The sequence below is a fragment of the Myotis brandtii genome, unplaced genomic scaffold, assembly GCF_000412655.1.
Source record: "Myotis brandtii unplaced genomic scaffold, ASM41265v1 scaffold190, whole genome shotgun sequence".
Classification (NCBI taxonomy): domain Eukaryota; kingdom Metazoa; phylum Chordata; class Mammalia; order Chiroptera; family Vespertilionidae; genus Myotis; species Myotis brandtii.
Genome location: NW_005357076.1, coordinates 4,685,194 through 4,701,698, shown reverse-complemented (window position 1 = coordinate 4,701,698; position 16,505 = coordinate 4,685,194). Strand labels below are relative to the sequence as shown.

The 16,505-nt window shown below is 34.1% G+C and overlaps 1 protein-coding gene across 7 annotated transcripts in view; it reads right to left on the bottom strand.

The window, feature by feature from the left end:
• Positions 1-234: 234 nt before the first annotated feature.
• The window catches only part of PPP3CB (protein phosphatase 3, catalytic subunit, beta isozyme), a 35,871-nt gene continuing 19,600 nt past the window's right edge, over positions 235-16,505 (bottom strand). The window contains exons 9-14 of one of the 7 annotated variants that reach the window (XM_014538375.1): positions 16,120-16,197; positions 11,194-11,220; positions 8,744-8,828; positions 7,998-8,095; positions 3,172-3,201; positions 235-1,857 (exon numbers count right to left, since the gene is read on the bottom strand). In XM_014538375.1, coding sequence (XP_014393861.1) covers positions 1,679-1,857; positions 3,172-3,201; positions 7,998-8,095; positions 8,744-8,828; positions 11,194-11,220; positions 16,120-16,197 — 497 coding nt within the window. In that variant the 3' untranslated portion in view covers positions 235-1,678. The remainder of the gene's footprint in view (positions 1,858-3,171; positions 3,202-7,997; positions 8,096-8,743; positions 8,829-11,193; positions 11,221-16,119; positions 16,198-16,505) is intronic. The other 6 variants (XM_014538376.1, XM_005864666.2, XM_005864665.2 and 3 more) reach the window with 6 other exon arrangements.

Below are 16,505 nucleotides of genomic sequence, written 5' to 3'. Positions count from 1 at the left end.
ACCCAGTCCTCTCATGCTCAGTTACTATTGCTCATGCAAAACAAGTATTGCAAGTAACAAAAATTTCTTAAAAAGCAAAATTTATGAAGACAAGAATTTAATTCATTAAATTTCCAGGAACTGTTCATGAGATAATCTTCTCTGAAAGATACATCCCAGTTCTATTAACAGGATTTTCTGATATGCATGAGAAGGTCAAATCAGACTACATCCAAATAAAACCCAACACAGAGATAGGAGCAGCGGCCCATGCATGGAATTTATTGTGTGCTACTATTTATAAAATACTCAGATAGTCCTGCACATGCATAATATTTCCAACTCAGACAGGAGACCATACAGGATACACTTTCTGGCAAACAAAACAATAGATGGTTCCGCTGCCTGGAGCTCTGAGTTGTATTCCAGGGCATGAGGGAAGCAGGCCACCAAAGTAAAGGGAAATACCAAAATACAGTGGCAATCAATACAGTTCAATAATTGTGAAAAATGAGCACATGGTTCCATTTAATTTAACCAAGCAGTTCTGTAGCTATCAAAAGAAAATGTTCAACATGCAGTCTTGACTTTTATGCCTCCACTAACATCTGAATGATTGAATAGAACCATTGTTGCTTCTATGCTGCATTGCTTAATCAAAAACATTTCCAGATCATTTTAAAATTTCCTTTGCATCAAAACATAAAAAATGATAAAAAGCCAGCAGCAAATCATCCTGGTGGCTATTTAAGCAACTTGAGTACTCACAATAAACTAAAATTTCTCATAACATCTAGGTAACTTATACATGTTGTACCTGTACATCATAGGTCTATATATTAAATATTTGCAAAATGAAAACATGCATACACAAAATACGTCAAGTTTTACAGACATGATTTGAATTAAAATTTACTTTGACAATGTACAAATTTCTTCTAATGTATCTTAAATGAGTAATTCTGTAATTCTGTATTAATTTTGAAATTTAGAGGTTTTCTTTTTCAATCTCTGGGATGTAAATCTCAGAAGATCTGGACAAAAAGATTCTGAATTAGTTTTTGGATTTGTGTTCAAGTAAGAGAGTCTTGTCTAGAAATAGGTTGTGCATTCATAATTAAAAAATACCAAGACTATATTACAGAATTAGCCACATTTAAGAACTATAGACCTGAGGTCAGCATTTTGTATAAACACCAACTGGGTTTCTCAGCATTTCTCAGCCCATAATTCAAAATACAGCTTAGTAACCTCAGAAATGTATTTTAAGACCATGCTAGTTCACCCTTTAAAGACATTCCATGGGGGAAAATGTCCACGTTATCTCTTAGGATTGCATTTGAAGTCATGTTTGAAAAAGAAAATCTAATTCTACTGAAGGGAAAAAGAAATCTCATTTGTAAACTTAAATGTGTGAACCACAAGCATAAATGGAGGTGCAGTGGCCCTCCAACGGAAATTGCCCCAAGCCCCTTGCTCACTGCCCTCTACCTTGGCAGCGATGACCCAATCTTATCAGATAGCACAATATGTCCCAGGGCCCTCAAGCCTTCATCCAGGAAGGGGGCTGAGGTCTCAAAAGCACAATGGTTTCTCCAGAGGGATTGTGACATTTACAGTCAGCTTGGCCGACCCCTCCAGCTTCTCGGGTAATCTGTCCATTTGGGGCCCGAGATGTGAGTCCCTGGGAAGCCGTGGGTCACTGGGCACTATGGTTGCCAGTCCCGTGGTTCTCAGTGGCATGTGCGGTGTTCAGAGAATTGAAACCATCTGGTTGTACTGCATCTTTCCGGGGTGGCATTCTCTCATTGATCCTATCCAAACCCTTTGCCTCTTCAAAACTGCAGATTCTATGTGGTGGAGAGAATCCTCGTATTGCTTAACAAAATGCAAATTTGATAAGTCAGTAAATGAAAAACATTTGAGATTTCAAAAACATAATCAATAAGTTTTACGAAGACATTAGCTGTATGTAGTAACATTTAAATCTTATTTAATCCTATCCCCATTCCAGACTTCCCCTTAAAATGTGAAATGTTTAAACCTAAATATAGACATGACAGCATCATAGATGACAAGTGTTAGCAGAGCCTTTAAAAAAACACACACAAAAATAACCCTCCCGTCTACAAAATCAACCTCTAGGCAATGGTCTCAGGGTCTCAGTCTGACTTCTACTACACCAATTATCCCCTACCTCAGACCCCAACATCACCAAGACCATCACAGTAAGGCAGCATCCATAACAGACAAGTGAGGAGGCTAAACAAGGTTAATCCTCAACATACAAATCTGTGTCAAAAGCTTGGGAGGAGAAAAGTAAAGTTAAAACTTAGCAGATCAGAACTATCTTAAAGGCCAAGGTATCATCACTCCATCACCACCAATATGAAAAGAAAAAGGTGGGAAATGCCTCCAGGAGTTAGATCTGTGTTTGGTTGATAGCAAAAAAATATTTATAGTTTCATATTTTAGAAGATGTCATCTTTAATTCACTGGCCATCCACTGCATGTTCATAAAAATAAATGGTAATTCTCCTCCAATTGTTATAGTTTCTCATTTACTTCATCTGGAATGATGTATCCTACATTAAAATGTGCATAGAAAAGATTTCCATACTACTGATTGTAATCTGGTTGCTTTAATATGTGTAAATCCTGGGATTCAGAGTCAGCAAAGCATTTGCCAATGTGTAATTTTAAGGCAATACGTGAATATATTATTATTATTAGCAAACACTAGCCCAAACTGCAACAACAACAAAATCATAGTGACAGCTTCTGCACTTATGTCTAGAGTGGGTTTAACTTAGGGGAAAAATCTGAGTAGCACAGAATCATGCAAAATATGGAATAGATTTTTATATGCAACTTTAAATGCTATAATATTATAGCATAACATGATGTACTCTAAAGAATTCAGAAACATTAAATGCTAGTTGGATAATATACTATAAAAGGGGTAAACCCAGATTGTCATTATGGAAATCAGTCCTTGTGATTAAAGAGAGAGAGAGAGAGAGAGAGAGAGAGAGAGAAAGAAAGAGAGAGAAATGTGACAAACTGGATGAGTCAGTGAGTCTGATTCATCTTGGGTTGTGCAAGGTAGGAGTAAGACACACCCACAGGACATTCTCTGATGCCCACCCACACACCACAGTTCCCTGCCCAGCGCAAGGACTCTGATCGTACCTTTTTCAGCCTCAATAGCCTCAACTGTGGCTGTACAGAAGTGAGCAGAGGCATGCAAAATGAATGAGAGAGATGAGAAGGGTCATATTGTACAGCAGAAAAGGCAATGATCACTTAAAATATCACAGTACCCCATACTACATCATCATTTACTATTTAACATAATAGTACCCATATTAGAGAGCCCCATCCAATCCCCCTTCCTGATACAGCACAGTTTACACACAGCACTATGACAACATTGCTCAGAGCACAGAACACACAGACCTTCTGTATACACAGACACCTCAGCACCCATGCAAATGCACTCCAGTATTAATTACCCATCTTGAGTTCAGTATTCTGATGGCCTTAGAATTTTCCAAGTTTATTATATCATACCCTTCACAATCGCAAGGAAATTCTCTAGGGTGAAATTATGATGGTAGAATTGTAGCAGGAGAACAAACAAGAGATTCTTTACTTTCTAAAGTAATACTCATCACCAGTTGGTTCCCTAAGATATAAACTAGGAAAAGTTAGCAATGTTCTTCCTGTTGCTTCTGATTCATAGGGCAAAGCTTAAGCTGCAAAAGTTGGTATGGCTACAATGAAATTTAAGGGCAGTAAACTTGGTGAATTACATTAAGTAGAACAGTTCTGTAGCTCAGTTGTTTGTGGGTAACCTAAAAGGACCCCCCTCTTGTCTACGAGGAACTTCCTTTCTATTCTAACATTGGTGTTCCAAATATCTAAAGATATTAATATCTATAGCCTTAATAAAATCCACTTATGTTCAGTTTATCATGAACTCAAATCTGCCACAGGTACTAATAACTTACATTCTCAAGTAAAGACAGACAAATGGCTATTAACATCTTTTCAAACCCAGCTACCAACTAGAGAGGAATCAAGAGTCTTATGGGCAATAAATCCTAATTATTTCATGATATGAACATATATATAGGTCATATAAATAAGAGATGCATTCTTGGTAAAGCTTGTCTCTAACTCATTTAGAGAATTTCAACATATTTAGTTATACATTTTATAGTCAAAGATTCCTTTAGCTCACTCTGGGTTCAAATTGTATAAAACACTCACATTGAGAATGAGGACAATACTGCCTGACAATATTGCCAATCATCCACATTACCCAAATAAACACACTCAGAATATTTACAATAATGCCATATCCCTTCTATTTTGTTTCTTCTAGAACAGGACACTTAGAAGAATTATTCTTGAAACAACCTTTTAGCAGTACATATCATTTAGAAATAAATTTTATCCAAAACAATTTTTAATGTGAAAGGACATTGGTGAGTCTAAGGAATTAAAGTAGACTAAATTACAAAAGGTTGTTGATCTCAACCAGATACTAAAATGAAATGGGGACCCAAAAGAAGTAGGATGAACACTGAATAAGAAAGGGAAGAATTCTCCTTAACCATTAAATATAAATCAAAGCAGACATACTTATTGTATACCACTGTACAAATCACCATTTACAAAATCTAGCCCTGTACATTTGGACAATACTCTTGGAATTTTCCCAGACAGAAAACTGGGATAAATGACCTATCTTTTCTTGACCAGCCTTGGAACACCTATTCTTCAAAATATGGACTATTTTTCTTTATAATTTAGAAATTGAATGGGGGGAAAATGCCAATCAGAATATTTTTAGAGTTTGTAGTAACAGAAGTAATTTTACATGAAATACTTTATAACTTGTATTATATATGGCAATTAAAAATAAAAACATGTCACTATAAGAATTAGTATTTATTTGAGCATGTCAATAGTTTTTTTTTTAAGTTTTAGGGAGGTCATGTGTACTTTTTTTTTTTAGTGTGTCAATAGTTTAAGTCTGCTAATAAACTTCAAAAATGATGAAATGTGACATTATACTTTTGAAATTGTTCTATGGGCTTTTAATTTGATATATAAAAATGTTTTCTAGGTCAAATGATAATCTCTGTCCTTCCTGAGGCCTCTAAATGCTTCTAAATTCTTTGCAGAATACAAAATAGCTTATCATACTCAAAACTGCATACCATGTCAAACTTGAATGTCAAACTTAGAATTAAAAGTTAATTTGAAGCAAACATTAAAGTGAAAAGAAATAGATCTGATAATTGCAAAATTCTATCTGAAAGGCACTATTTTTCCTTTCTTGGTTTTCAGTTTTACAGAACATCTTGACACGGCCTTAAAAAGTTTGAGTATAGTGCTGTCTCAAATTGTGTTCCACAATATTACACAAGGTAAATGATCAAGAGGAATTAGACATTACTAAAAACAGAGATGGCCATATATTTTCCCATATAGGTCTTGATGAAGTTAGCAATAAAGGGCTAGATCTCCATCAAATTTCCATGAAGAAAATGCACAAAAAATATGAATATTAAATACGACTGCAATAGAGTTGTGCAATTTGTAGTAACACTTGAGAAATATCACAAATTAACATTAAAGTTATTGAGAACATAATTTTTGTTTTCTGACAACAGAACTCAGTTCTTAGAATTTAAAAACTTTCTTTTTGCAATAGTTAATTCTCAGTTATTCACATCAGGAAACGTGTCTACTAAAATTTAAAATGTTAGATAAGCTTGTAAACAAACACAAAATTGAAGCTTTTGTATGAGTTTCATGATTTGTTTCAAAATAAGTTAATCTTATGCTAGGGAAATCACTTCAACCAAATGGTCAAACCACTCTATCAAGAGCCATCACTGGCAGAACTAGGGAGCTATCTAGTTTTCCAAATTGGACCCCGTTAGCTCAGCGCCAACCAGTAACTCACTCTATGCTAGAAATAGACAGGTCCTTCAGTAGAATTGTCTTACAAACCTTCCCTGAAGTTGGGGGTGATTTCAAAGTGGAAAACTGAGCTTCAGGCTGCAAATTTAAAAAAATAGAAGTGCCAACTGCCAACAAAGCACTAATTAGCAGGTGCTAATTGTGAAATCTGAAAGAAAGGTTTGTTGTGGAAACAACGTAAAAGTAATAATATATCCAAGGATGATTTATTTATGTATGAAACCCTTTCAAGTTTCTTTTTCTTTTCTGAACGAAGAAGGGGAAGGGTATAACATTTTTCAAGCTTATTAAAATTCATCCTTTATCTATTAACACTGTTACAAGTTTTATTGAATGTTTAAGATTTTAATTTGTTTCAATCAAATTCTTTTTAGTTCATTTGTCTAATGTTTACAATATTAATAAAAAAATGGAGGGCAAGGGATATAAAAAAATAAAAGCAGATTTGTAAATAAATCAAAAAAGAAGACCTCATCCAGAATGAAAATTTGAAACTACAATTTCAAAACATAGCTGTATTTCTCACATATGCCAGTGGTGGTAGCAGACAACACAATAACATATAAAATACAACATAAATAGGCTACAAGTAGAAATTATTTGTCTACAGGAAATATTATTTTTATTTATTTAAGCATTTGTTATGAGATTGAGTGAAATGAAATTGTGAAAAACCAATCTAATTTAAATTTATCTTAAACTTTAAATTAAAATTTCCTTTTTGTTTTTGCTTTAAACATTTCCTAATTATAACACCAAAAAGAAATTGTTAATCATGACTAAGGAAAACATTGGATCTGTTGCTGCCTGTTTTAATAGAGCAGTGACCCTTGGAGGGCTGTCAAAAGTGGCTACAATAAAACATCAATTAAGCTTTCATATCACATTTTTGCTTTCCAACCACAAGGGAAAGAAATCTAGACTTTGAGTTACTGTGCATAGTCTATAACATTCACAACACTCTCTTCTATTTAATCTGTAATGGGCTTTCAAAAAGTTAACCCAGTGTTTTACACAAATATTTACTACAAAAAAAAATTTTAAAAATATAAAATATTCAATGAGCCAGATTACAGGAATGCTTTACGTATAATTCTTTTTATTTTCATGCAAAATAAAGGCACACTTAATAACACCCTTTCGATTTTGACTTACAGGATTTAAATTTAACCCCTTATAACAATGACTTAATATCTAATGTTACATTCATGTTCAGAATGCACAAAGTGCAGCAACTAGAATGCAGCAAACTTCAAAACAAGGTGCTACAAAGTTGCTTCTACATCAAAAGGCAGACAAGTGTCTGATAGAGTAATTTAATTTAACATACTTTTACAGACATACAGCTAACCTAAAGAAAGACAGACAGATTTAGGAAAGCAGCTACATCTGCAGAGGAAGAAAACAGCATGTTACAGACAGTCGATTATACATAGAACATTTGACAAACACCACAGAAAACAAACTTTGGCATCATTTACCAGGGTACAAAACCTTGCACAAATCTTTTAGCAAGTAAGTGCATAAGTAATGTTCTGGGGCCCAAGCATATTATTACTTCTAAAATTAAGTATCTGATAATAAAAGCATAGTCGAATACAATTACATAAATTAAAAAAATAAGAAAGTTGAAATTACATTTCCATTTTAGTAATACGATATAGCATATCCTGGATTCACATTCTGAAACTGGGGCTTTTAAAAGAAAAGGGTGCATTAGATCGATAAATAAAGTAAATAAATATTTCAGACATTATGATATGATCTGCTCCCATATCATTTCATGAAAAGCTGAGAGACTATTATTTTCAATTGAAATGAATATTCTGTCAATTTTCTGCCCTGCTCAGGTTATTAATCAGATACTACCTATCATAGAGTATTCCACCTATGTCAGCTGCTGAGACAGGAACTAAAAAGCAGAAGGAATTCCCTGCATGCATTATGTGTATTGTTAGCAAAAGAGTGAGGTGTGCCCCAGTCCATCTGAGGCACAGCAAGTTGCATAACATCATTACCACTTTGCAGGGTCTGCCGTCCTCCAGCCAACACTCCACTAGGCAACATTCCTGTGGGAGTCAGACCCTTGAGTGTCAGCACACTTTCACTCTCCTCCCTATAGCAGAGATATAACAAACATCAGAGACATCCAATAAGTTCTTAGTTTAAAAGAGAAGATAGGCCCAGATATAGCCCATGTATGTAATTTATGATGTGCATTACTATTACCATATTTTCCTCAATTGCAAGATATACATTTTCCCCTATTCTAAATGCTTCAGATATGAGGTTGTACCTTACTACTGAGGCATATATTGTTTTTTTTCTGAAAACCTTTATTAAATAAATATATGGTAAGGTTTATCATCAACGGGACTGACCCATTCATGTGTACCCTTCCTAGATGAGCCCCAGGAAGACAATTTGTGGCTTCAACAAAAGGGACTTCTTATACAGATGAGCAAGTTCATAAAAAATACTCTAAAAAGTGGCCCTTTCCTTCTTAGCTTGCTTTAATTTTCAGTGTATAGATTCTTTTATCACAAAGGACAAGAGATACCAAAGGTGAATAATAATAATCACAAGGGTCAAAAACCCTAGTTTCAAAGGGACCTGTTCCTCTCTTCAATGTGTAAATGTAGAACTTCTTTACAGGGAGAATACTACTATACTGCTTTTAGATGTCAAACAGGACACTGCTTGTTAACAAAGTACAATACAAATAATTTCTCTAAAACAAATAATTAGAAAAATGTATCATTACCTGAGAACAGAGAAGACTCTTGCCATCTTGCCAATTGCTCGAATTTTGTTTCTTATGATTTCTTTCCGAGCGGCAGCTGAACCTACTTTCAATGGAATAAATAAAGACTCAGGTTTAGGGCATTGACTTACACCATCCTATTAGCCCAGTGGTTCTCAACCTTCTGGCCCTTTAAATACAGTTCCTCATGTTGTGACCCAACCGTAAAATTATTTTCGTTGCTACTTCATAACTGTAATGTTGCTACTGTTATGAATCGTAATGTAAATATCTGATATGCAGATGGTCTTAGGCGAACCCTGTGAAAGGGTCGTTCGACCGCCAAATGGGTCGCGACCCACAGGTTGAGAACCGCTGTATTAGCCTGTTCCACACTCATCTGAACCAACACCAGGCCCCTGCCACCAGCTCACATGGAGGAGACTTAGATGAACTCATGCCAAAAAGCCTCTTACTCCTTTAATGTTTAGCTCGGCATTGATCTAATACTGGGATCTGATACAGATGAAAATGAAAAGTAACCCATAAACTTTATGATTCTCACACTACTGAATAATTAATAAAACGGCAATGGGAAAGAAACTACAACCCAACCTGTATCACAAAACAAATGACAAAAAAAAGATAACAACCCTACAGTCTTTGTTTAATTCTCATGAGAGCCAATGGCATGCAGACTAACAGACAAAAACTGGTAGTAGCCTATAATTTTCTGTTTATTATAAAAGCCTTTGACATGCAGGCTGGGGAAATATCTCATTATGCTATGACAAAATAAGCTTCCTTGCTCTCTAAAAATAATGGTATGAAGCCACTACTATGCAGGTGACCCAGAACTAAGGGCCATACAAGGCATTTCAACAACAATGCGCATCTCAACCTCATAAACTAGGTATCTTCTAAGGTCATACAAATATATACAAGTTCTTGCCTCCCTAGGTGAGTATGGCACAAGGAGAATGAGCAATGAGAAAAGACTCCCTAAAAAATATCTAAAGGATCACTAATGCTTCATTTCTTTCTTTCATTTTTTTCGTTTTCTCTCTCTCCTTCCTTTTGAGAATTTTTATTACTTTATTTGAGCCAAAAATGAGGACAATTGCTGAGGAGCAAGATCTAATATGCTCTCTAATGCTTCATTTCTAAAGGGTTAGCTGTGCTATCACTGATACAGAAGAGAACATACCAAAATAACTGAATATTTAGCTGATGAAACACTAAAAAGAACAACAATCTCAGTGCTGTCATCTCATATACAGCACCTAGAATCACTCTGGACCCAAGAGTGTGGTTTCTTAGAACTGTGCTTCAGCATGATGAAAACACACATAGGGAAGCACCATGGTTGAGAAGAAAGTTAAGGAAAGGTTAAAGACACTGGACCAAAAGGGGCCTTAGGTATACAAAGGTCTGAACAATCATAGTCTTCTGGGCTAGAGCATCTCATTTAAAATTCAAGCATCCCACAAACATACATAATTAAAAACTAAGATGATGACTGGACCTTACTGCAAGGAAACAGAAAAAGAAATCCAATTTCAAAGATGAAAACAAAAGACACATTTTAGAGAAAATAGGCTCCATGACCATCTTTATGGTGCTATGAAGGGCAATATTATGAGTACTAAAGCTACAGCTTTTACAAGTCCAAAATGGTGTTGGTACCATGGCACCACACAGGTATTTTTAAGATGAAACAAAACAAAACAAAAACTAAAAGTCTCAGAATTGTAGAATATTAGAATTTGAAAAGACATTAAAGATATTGCAAAGTTCAATCTCCTCATTTTATAGAGAAAAAAATCAAGTTTACTAAGTATTTTATCCAAGGATATAAAGTAAGTCTGATTCTCCTAAAATAAGTTAATATATACATTTTGTTTTAAAATTGACAAAATTTTTTAAATAGCCAGGAAAGGGGTATGGGGATGGGGGAAGATGACTGTAATGAAGTATATTGAATTTTCAGTCTTAATTTATATACCTGTAAAACTGAATGCTGTGTAAACTACGGATTTCAAATTTAAAAATTCATTGGAATATAAACGCATTGTACAAATCAGGATTTTAAATCAGTCTACAAACACATCATGCATAATATTAAAGTAAATGTCCACAGTAAAATTACTTTGGGGAATAGACAGACAATCAAACACCCCTAATCATGCAGGGAAAAGTACAAAACATTACAAATAAGCAAAAGAATGAAATTTAAAAACAAGAGGAATGAAAAAGAGGGGAAAATATTTCCATGCACAGAAAGACAGATATCTTGGAATATGACTTCTAAAAACATCAAATTCTAACTTAGATAAAACTTAAACTAAATTTTCACAAGGCCCAAGAGGACTCTGCATAAATAGTACTCAATGAATGTGCTGACTTACATGGACATGAGGACAACTTATGAAGTCATATTTCAAAACAATGTTACTCTGTCTGGTCTGTACCTTTTTTATTGCCATATATGAGCCGTTCTTCAGATGGAGAGTCCAGAAAAAAGGAAGTGAATGATGGAAAAAAGGTGGTTGAGACAAATAAAAAGATAGAAATTTAACTTGGCAGTGGTACTGAAGAATGAATGTAGAAAGAGAGAAAAATGAAGACCCTCATATTTGAAATTTGAAAAATGTAGTATTGTAGGATGTGGTAAATAAAAGAAGGATGCCACTGTGTAGAGCTCTAAAGGAAAGATTTCTTAAAAGATATGTGTTCAGAAGAAATTAGGGACAGAATGAGTATAATATTTGGTGAGAGTAGACAAATTAGGGACAAAAATACATGTGAAAACACATAAGACTGATAAAAGACTGTGCTAACAACAATTGCACATTTATATTGATACCCCTAAAGAAATGTATCACTCATGGAAGTATGTTAAGTGAAAGGTAATGACACAAATATGATACAAACTCATGTGGTTCTTCAAGGACACCAACATCTGCAAAATCTGTAGTATATACAGAGAAATGTAGGTAACTTTATTAACTACCTCGGTGGAAAACCTCACCCACTCCCAATGAAGGAAAGACTAAGCCTCCCGCACTTCATAATAACAAGAGCACACAACTTCTTGAATCTGAAGTGCAGAATCTTTGCTCATACTCAGGATCAATAGTATGTGCTTTTTGTTCCTAATAGAATCTGGAAGTTTGAGGGACATCTTTTTGCAGAAATAGTGACAGACTGTTTCAAAGCAAGTAATAGCTCTAAGAGTAGGCAGCAGAGATGTTTCATCTGGGCTTTCCATATCTTCCATTCTAATGCTGAGTGAGATACATGATTCCAATGATAGGAAATGCAAAGTTTTAAGTTTAGTAAAACTAAAGTACATATGAGTTATGTATTTTCTCTACCAAACTCAAGATATCACAAAAATCAGTGTTCAAAAATTCTTTAACGATTAAATAATACCTCTAAAATGAATGCTATGTGCATTTATACATGCAATATGTTTATGCAAATATTTGACTTAACAATAACCCCACACATACATTATTAAACAATACAGAAAACCAAAGGCCATCACTTAAAAAGGAAAAGAATCTTATTCCTTCACCCAATTTCAAACCTGAATATACAAAAATTACTCTTTCCTTCCTGCCACTGGGAAATCTCCAATCTTGCTCTCTCCCTTTTCCCACAGAAAAGCTAAACCCTTATTCTGCCTCTACAGAAATCCCTGCCCAACCAAGTTTTATTTCTAAGTTGGATTTCTCCCCAGGCCCAGTCCATAGGATGGTTCCACTGCTGAATAGAAAAAGGAGGAGAGGACAGAAGACATGCTATCATGGTGAAAAGAAAGAAGAAAAGATGGACAGAGTTTTGGGAAAGAAATGAAGAAATATGAATAAGAAAGAAAAATAAACCTACTTCCCGAAGCTCTTTTCCTTATCCCAGCCCAGTACCTATCCTAATTTTCTCCGCCTTTCCTCATTCCTCAGTGTTTTTCCTCCACTAACGCACTCTCATTCCCCCTTGCAGACTCTAAGACCCATACTCTTAAGATTTTCTTGGAGTCCTTGCTTCCAATACCTGAGTATAAAGGTGAAGAAAAAAGGAATTCATTATATTTTCTTAGAAACACTGTCATAAATAGTGCTACCAATTTTTAAATTACTTAAGAGTGGGGAAGAATCTTCATCCTCTCTATTATTCCCTCAATCTACAGATGAGAAGATCCTGAGAAATTAGGTAACTTTTCCAGGATTACACAGCTAGTAGTATAATGGTAGCGCTGAGACACCTGACCCACTGATCCTTTCCACATTGCCTCTTTAATAATCAAATGTGATTCATCCCCGGAGGGTAAGAATGATATAACAAGTGCATGAATAAGCATAACTTATCATTGACAGGGAAAATATTGATAAGACACATTAAATCTCAGAACTATAATAATAGTACTTTATATTTCCAATCAAATTTCCAAAAGATTTAGTGTCTATATTCATATAAATCATAGGTATTTAAACCACGTACTATCCTAGACTTAACAGAAACTTTTTTTCTTTTTATTATAGGAAGAGGACTGAAGCATTACCTATTATTGCTCCTATTTAACATACTATTAGCAATATTGATATAATTTTTAAAGAATAAAAGGGAACAATATAGAAAATAAACAGTATCAGCTTTTTGATAATGACTTATTTTTAAGTTAAGAGAAACAAAATAAAAATTATCATAGGATGTAATTTTTCTGATCTAAGCTGTTGAACATTGGATAAACCCACAAATATGTCATTACTTTATATATTCTGAGATAACCAGCTATAATAGTAATAAGAATATAAAATATTAAAGTATTAATTTAACTTGAGAATAACAGATTTTTTTCAAAGAAAAATTATAATTTTAAATGGAATAATTATGTATTAAATAGAGTAATTATAGTAAGATAGTAAGTGAACTAATTATTTAGAGCAAAAGAGCTTGATCTTAGTTTGGAAAACTAAATTTTTTTAAACTTCCTAGATGTAGATATTGTTTTTTGTTAATTCTCACCCAACGATATTTTTCTGTTGATTTTTAGAGAGAGTGGAGGGAGAAGAGACAGAGAGAAACATCAATGTGAGAGAGACATCTCAATTGGTTGTCTCCCGCATGAGCTCCGACCAGAGCCAGGGATAGAACCTGCAACCGAGCTAAGTGCCCTTGACCGTAATCAAACCCAGGACCCTTCAGTCTGAGGGCCGACGCTCTATCCACTGACCCAAAAGGCTAGGGCTAGATATGGTTTTAATATAACCCAATGAAAACTCATACTAGGTATTTCACAGAATTTGGCAAATTAACACAAAAATGTATCTGAAAATATTAGTGGGCTATGTACCAAAAATTATTTCAGTCACATCAATACCTATAACATTATGAAGTAGTTACCATTATCTTCATTTGGAAGATAAGAAAACTGAGGCTCAGAAAGGTTGAGTAACTTACTGAGGCCACATAGCCATTATAAGGAACTAGAATCTGAACCCAGACCTAGCCTTAAAAAGGAGGTAGCAGAACAGGGAAAAGAAATACTTAATTAAAACTATTTAAAAATTGTATAGCCCAGCCAGCGTGGCTCAGTGGTTGAGCGTCAACCTATGAACCAGGAGATCTCAGTTTGATTCCTGGTGTGGGCACATGCCTGGGTTGTGGGCTTGGTCCCCAGTGGGGAGCATGCAGGAGGCAGTCAATCAGTAATGATCGCTCATCATTGATGTTTCTATCTTTCTCTCCTCCTTTCCTCTCTGAAATCAATAAAAAAAATTTTTAAAAAATTGTATGGAAAAGACAAATATGAAATATGTTAAAATTAAAAACTTGTACACAAACATGAAAAAGAGAGATAATCAAAATAAGGAAAAATAAGTATTATTCAGTAAAGCCCCCCCCCAAAAAAAAACTACATAATTTATTTTACTCTAACAAACTAGAGTGAAAAAAAGCATATCTCTGCCTGCCACCAACAGATGGCAATTGCAGACACTTGCACACAGACACTTTGAACAGACGGGCCTACAACAGGGTTTAAGAACCAAACCTGTTTGTAAATAGAGAAATATCAAAATAGTTTTTACTCAGATTTTACTTGATAAGTGGTCAACTGAAATGGATGGTTTACACTGTTAGAAAAGTAGACAGTAATTTCTTCCCTTAACTTCAAGGAAATGTAAATTAAATGTAAATTAAACCAACTATAATTTCTTACTATACAGCCACCAAGCAAAATAAGTAAAAATGAGCAAAATCCAATGAGGTGGGCCTGTGGAGAAATAGATCTATGGATTCGTTGCTAGAAGCACTTCATACTGGTTCAATTCTTCTGCAAAGTAATCTGGCAATTCATAGCTAAAATAATAAAGCTAAAATTTATATTCTTTACTCTATAATTCTCTTCTAGAAATTTATTCCAAGAAGGAAAATAAAAACTATTGTACAAATGTTTATTATGTTATTCATAATAGGATATCTTAAGTTATCCAAATGCCAAAAAATATGAAATTAACTATGAAAACTATTATATATTAATATACTTAGAAATAAGTAGTCATTAAATTTTACCAATATACAAACCATGTTTAATACATGGGAACATTTTATATACTGCTTATAACTATGAAAAGTATGCTACAACAAAGATATGAAGGGATATGGAAGAAAATAAAGTTTTTAGCTTATAAGTTATTTATGTACTTATTTACTCAATGAATTAAGTTTAAATAAATATTTAAATTTAAAAGTTTAAAATAAAAATTTCAAAACAAAAAATAAAAGGAATTTTGTTTCTGTATCTGTAGTATTAATTTATACTACAAATGCACATTAGGTACACAGGCTGGTTGGTTTCATAAGAACTAACAACCCTGTATTGGTATAACCTTGTTTCTATGGAAAATATGCTTTCTGAATCTCAAACTTAACCAGCATGTGATTTCTTAGAACACAACCACTCACTCATAAGTTGGGACAACCTACTTTTCTTTTTGGAAAGAAGTAACAACAAAATTTTGATGCACTAAGCAATATTGTGCCAATAAAACAAAGAGCATTTTTATCCTTCCTTCTCTAAGCAGTGTCTATATTCATGAAGAACCACATCCTTTTACACCTTCAGTTTTCCTTTCCTTCTGTTCTTTCTTCCAAATTCTCCTTTCCCCAAAATTCATCTTCTTCCCCATACAAACAAATGAACAAAAATAAAATCATTAAAGTTATTTTAAAAATCTTAAAATAAATAGTATCTGAAAAAGTGACTGTTACTTATCAAATAGCATAGTCATTTGAGATCAATGACTGTATTTTGCAAAAGAGTGTGTACTGAAGCTGGCAGTTCAAAAGATACCATTTCACAATGAAAAAAATAGTAAAATGAATAATCATACCATCAAACTGGTCTTCACCTTCAGTCATCAGTTCATCATCAGAGCAAATACTCAGAACATTTACCAACATTTCTGTCACTATTCCAAAGGAAAAAAAGAAAACACAAAGTTACACATTAACTGCTTACATTCAACTATCTACATATATATACACAGCAACTATTTATATAAATGGTCAAATGATTAACCCAAGACTAACACATTCTGATAGAAGGAATGACGAAATTAAAAGACATAAAGGCTTTCAAAATGAAAGAAATTCAATGGATAACAACTCTGAGAGAGATTCTTTTTTTTTTTTTCCTATTGCTAAAAGTATTACAAAGGGTATTACATATGTGTCCTCCCCCCTCCCCCCCGCCCTTGACAATCCCCTGGCCTCCCTT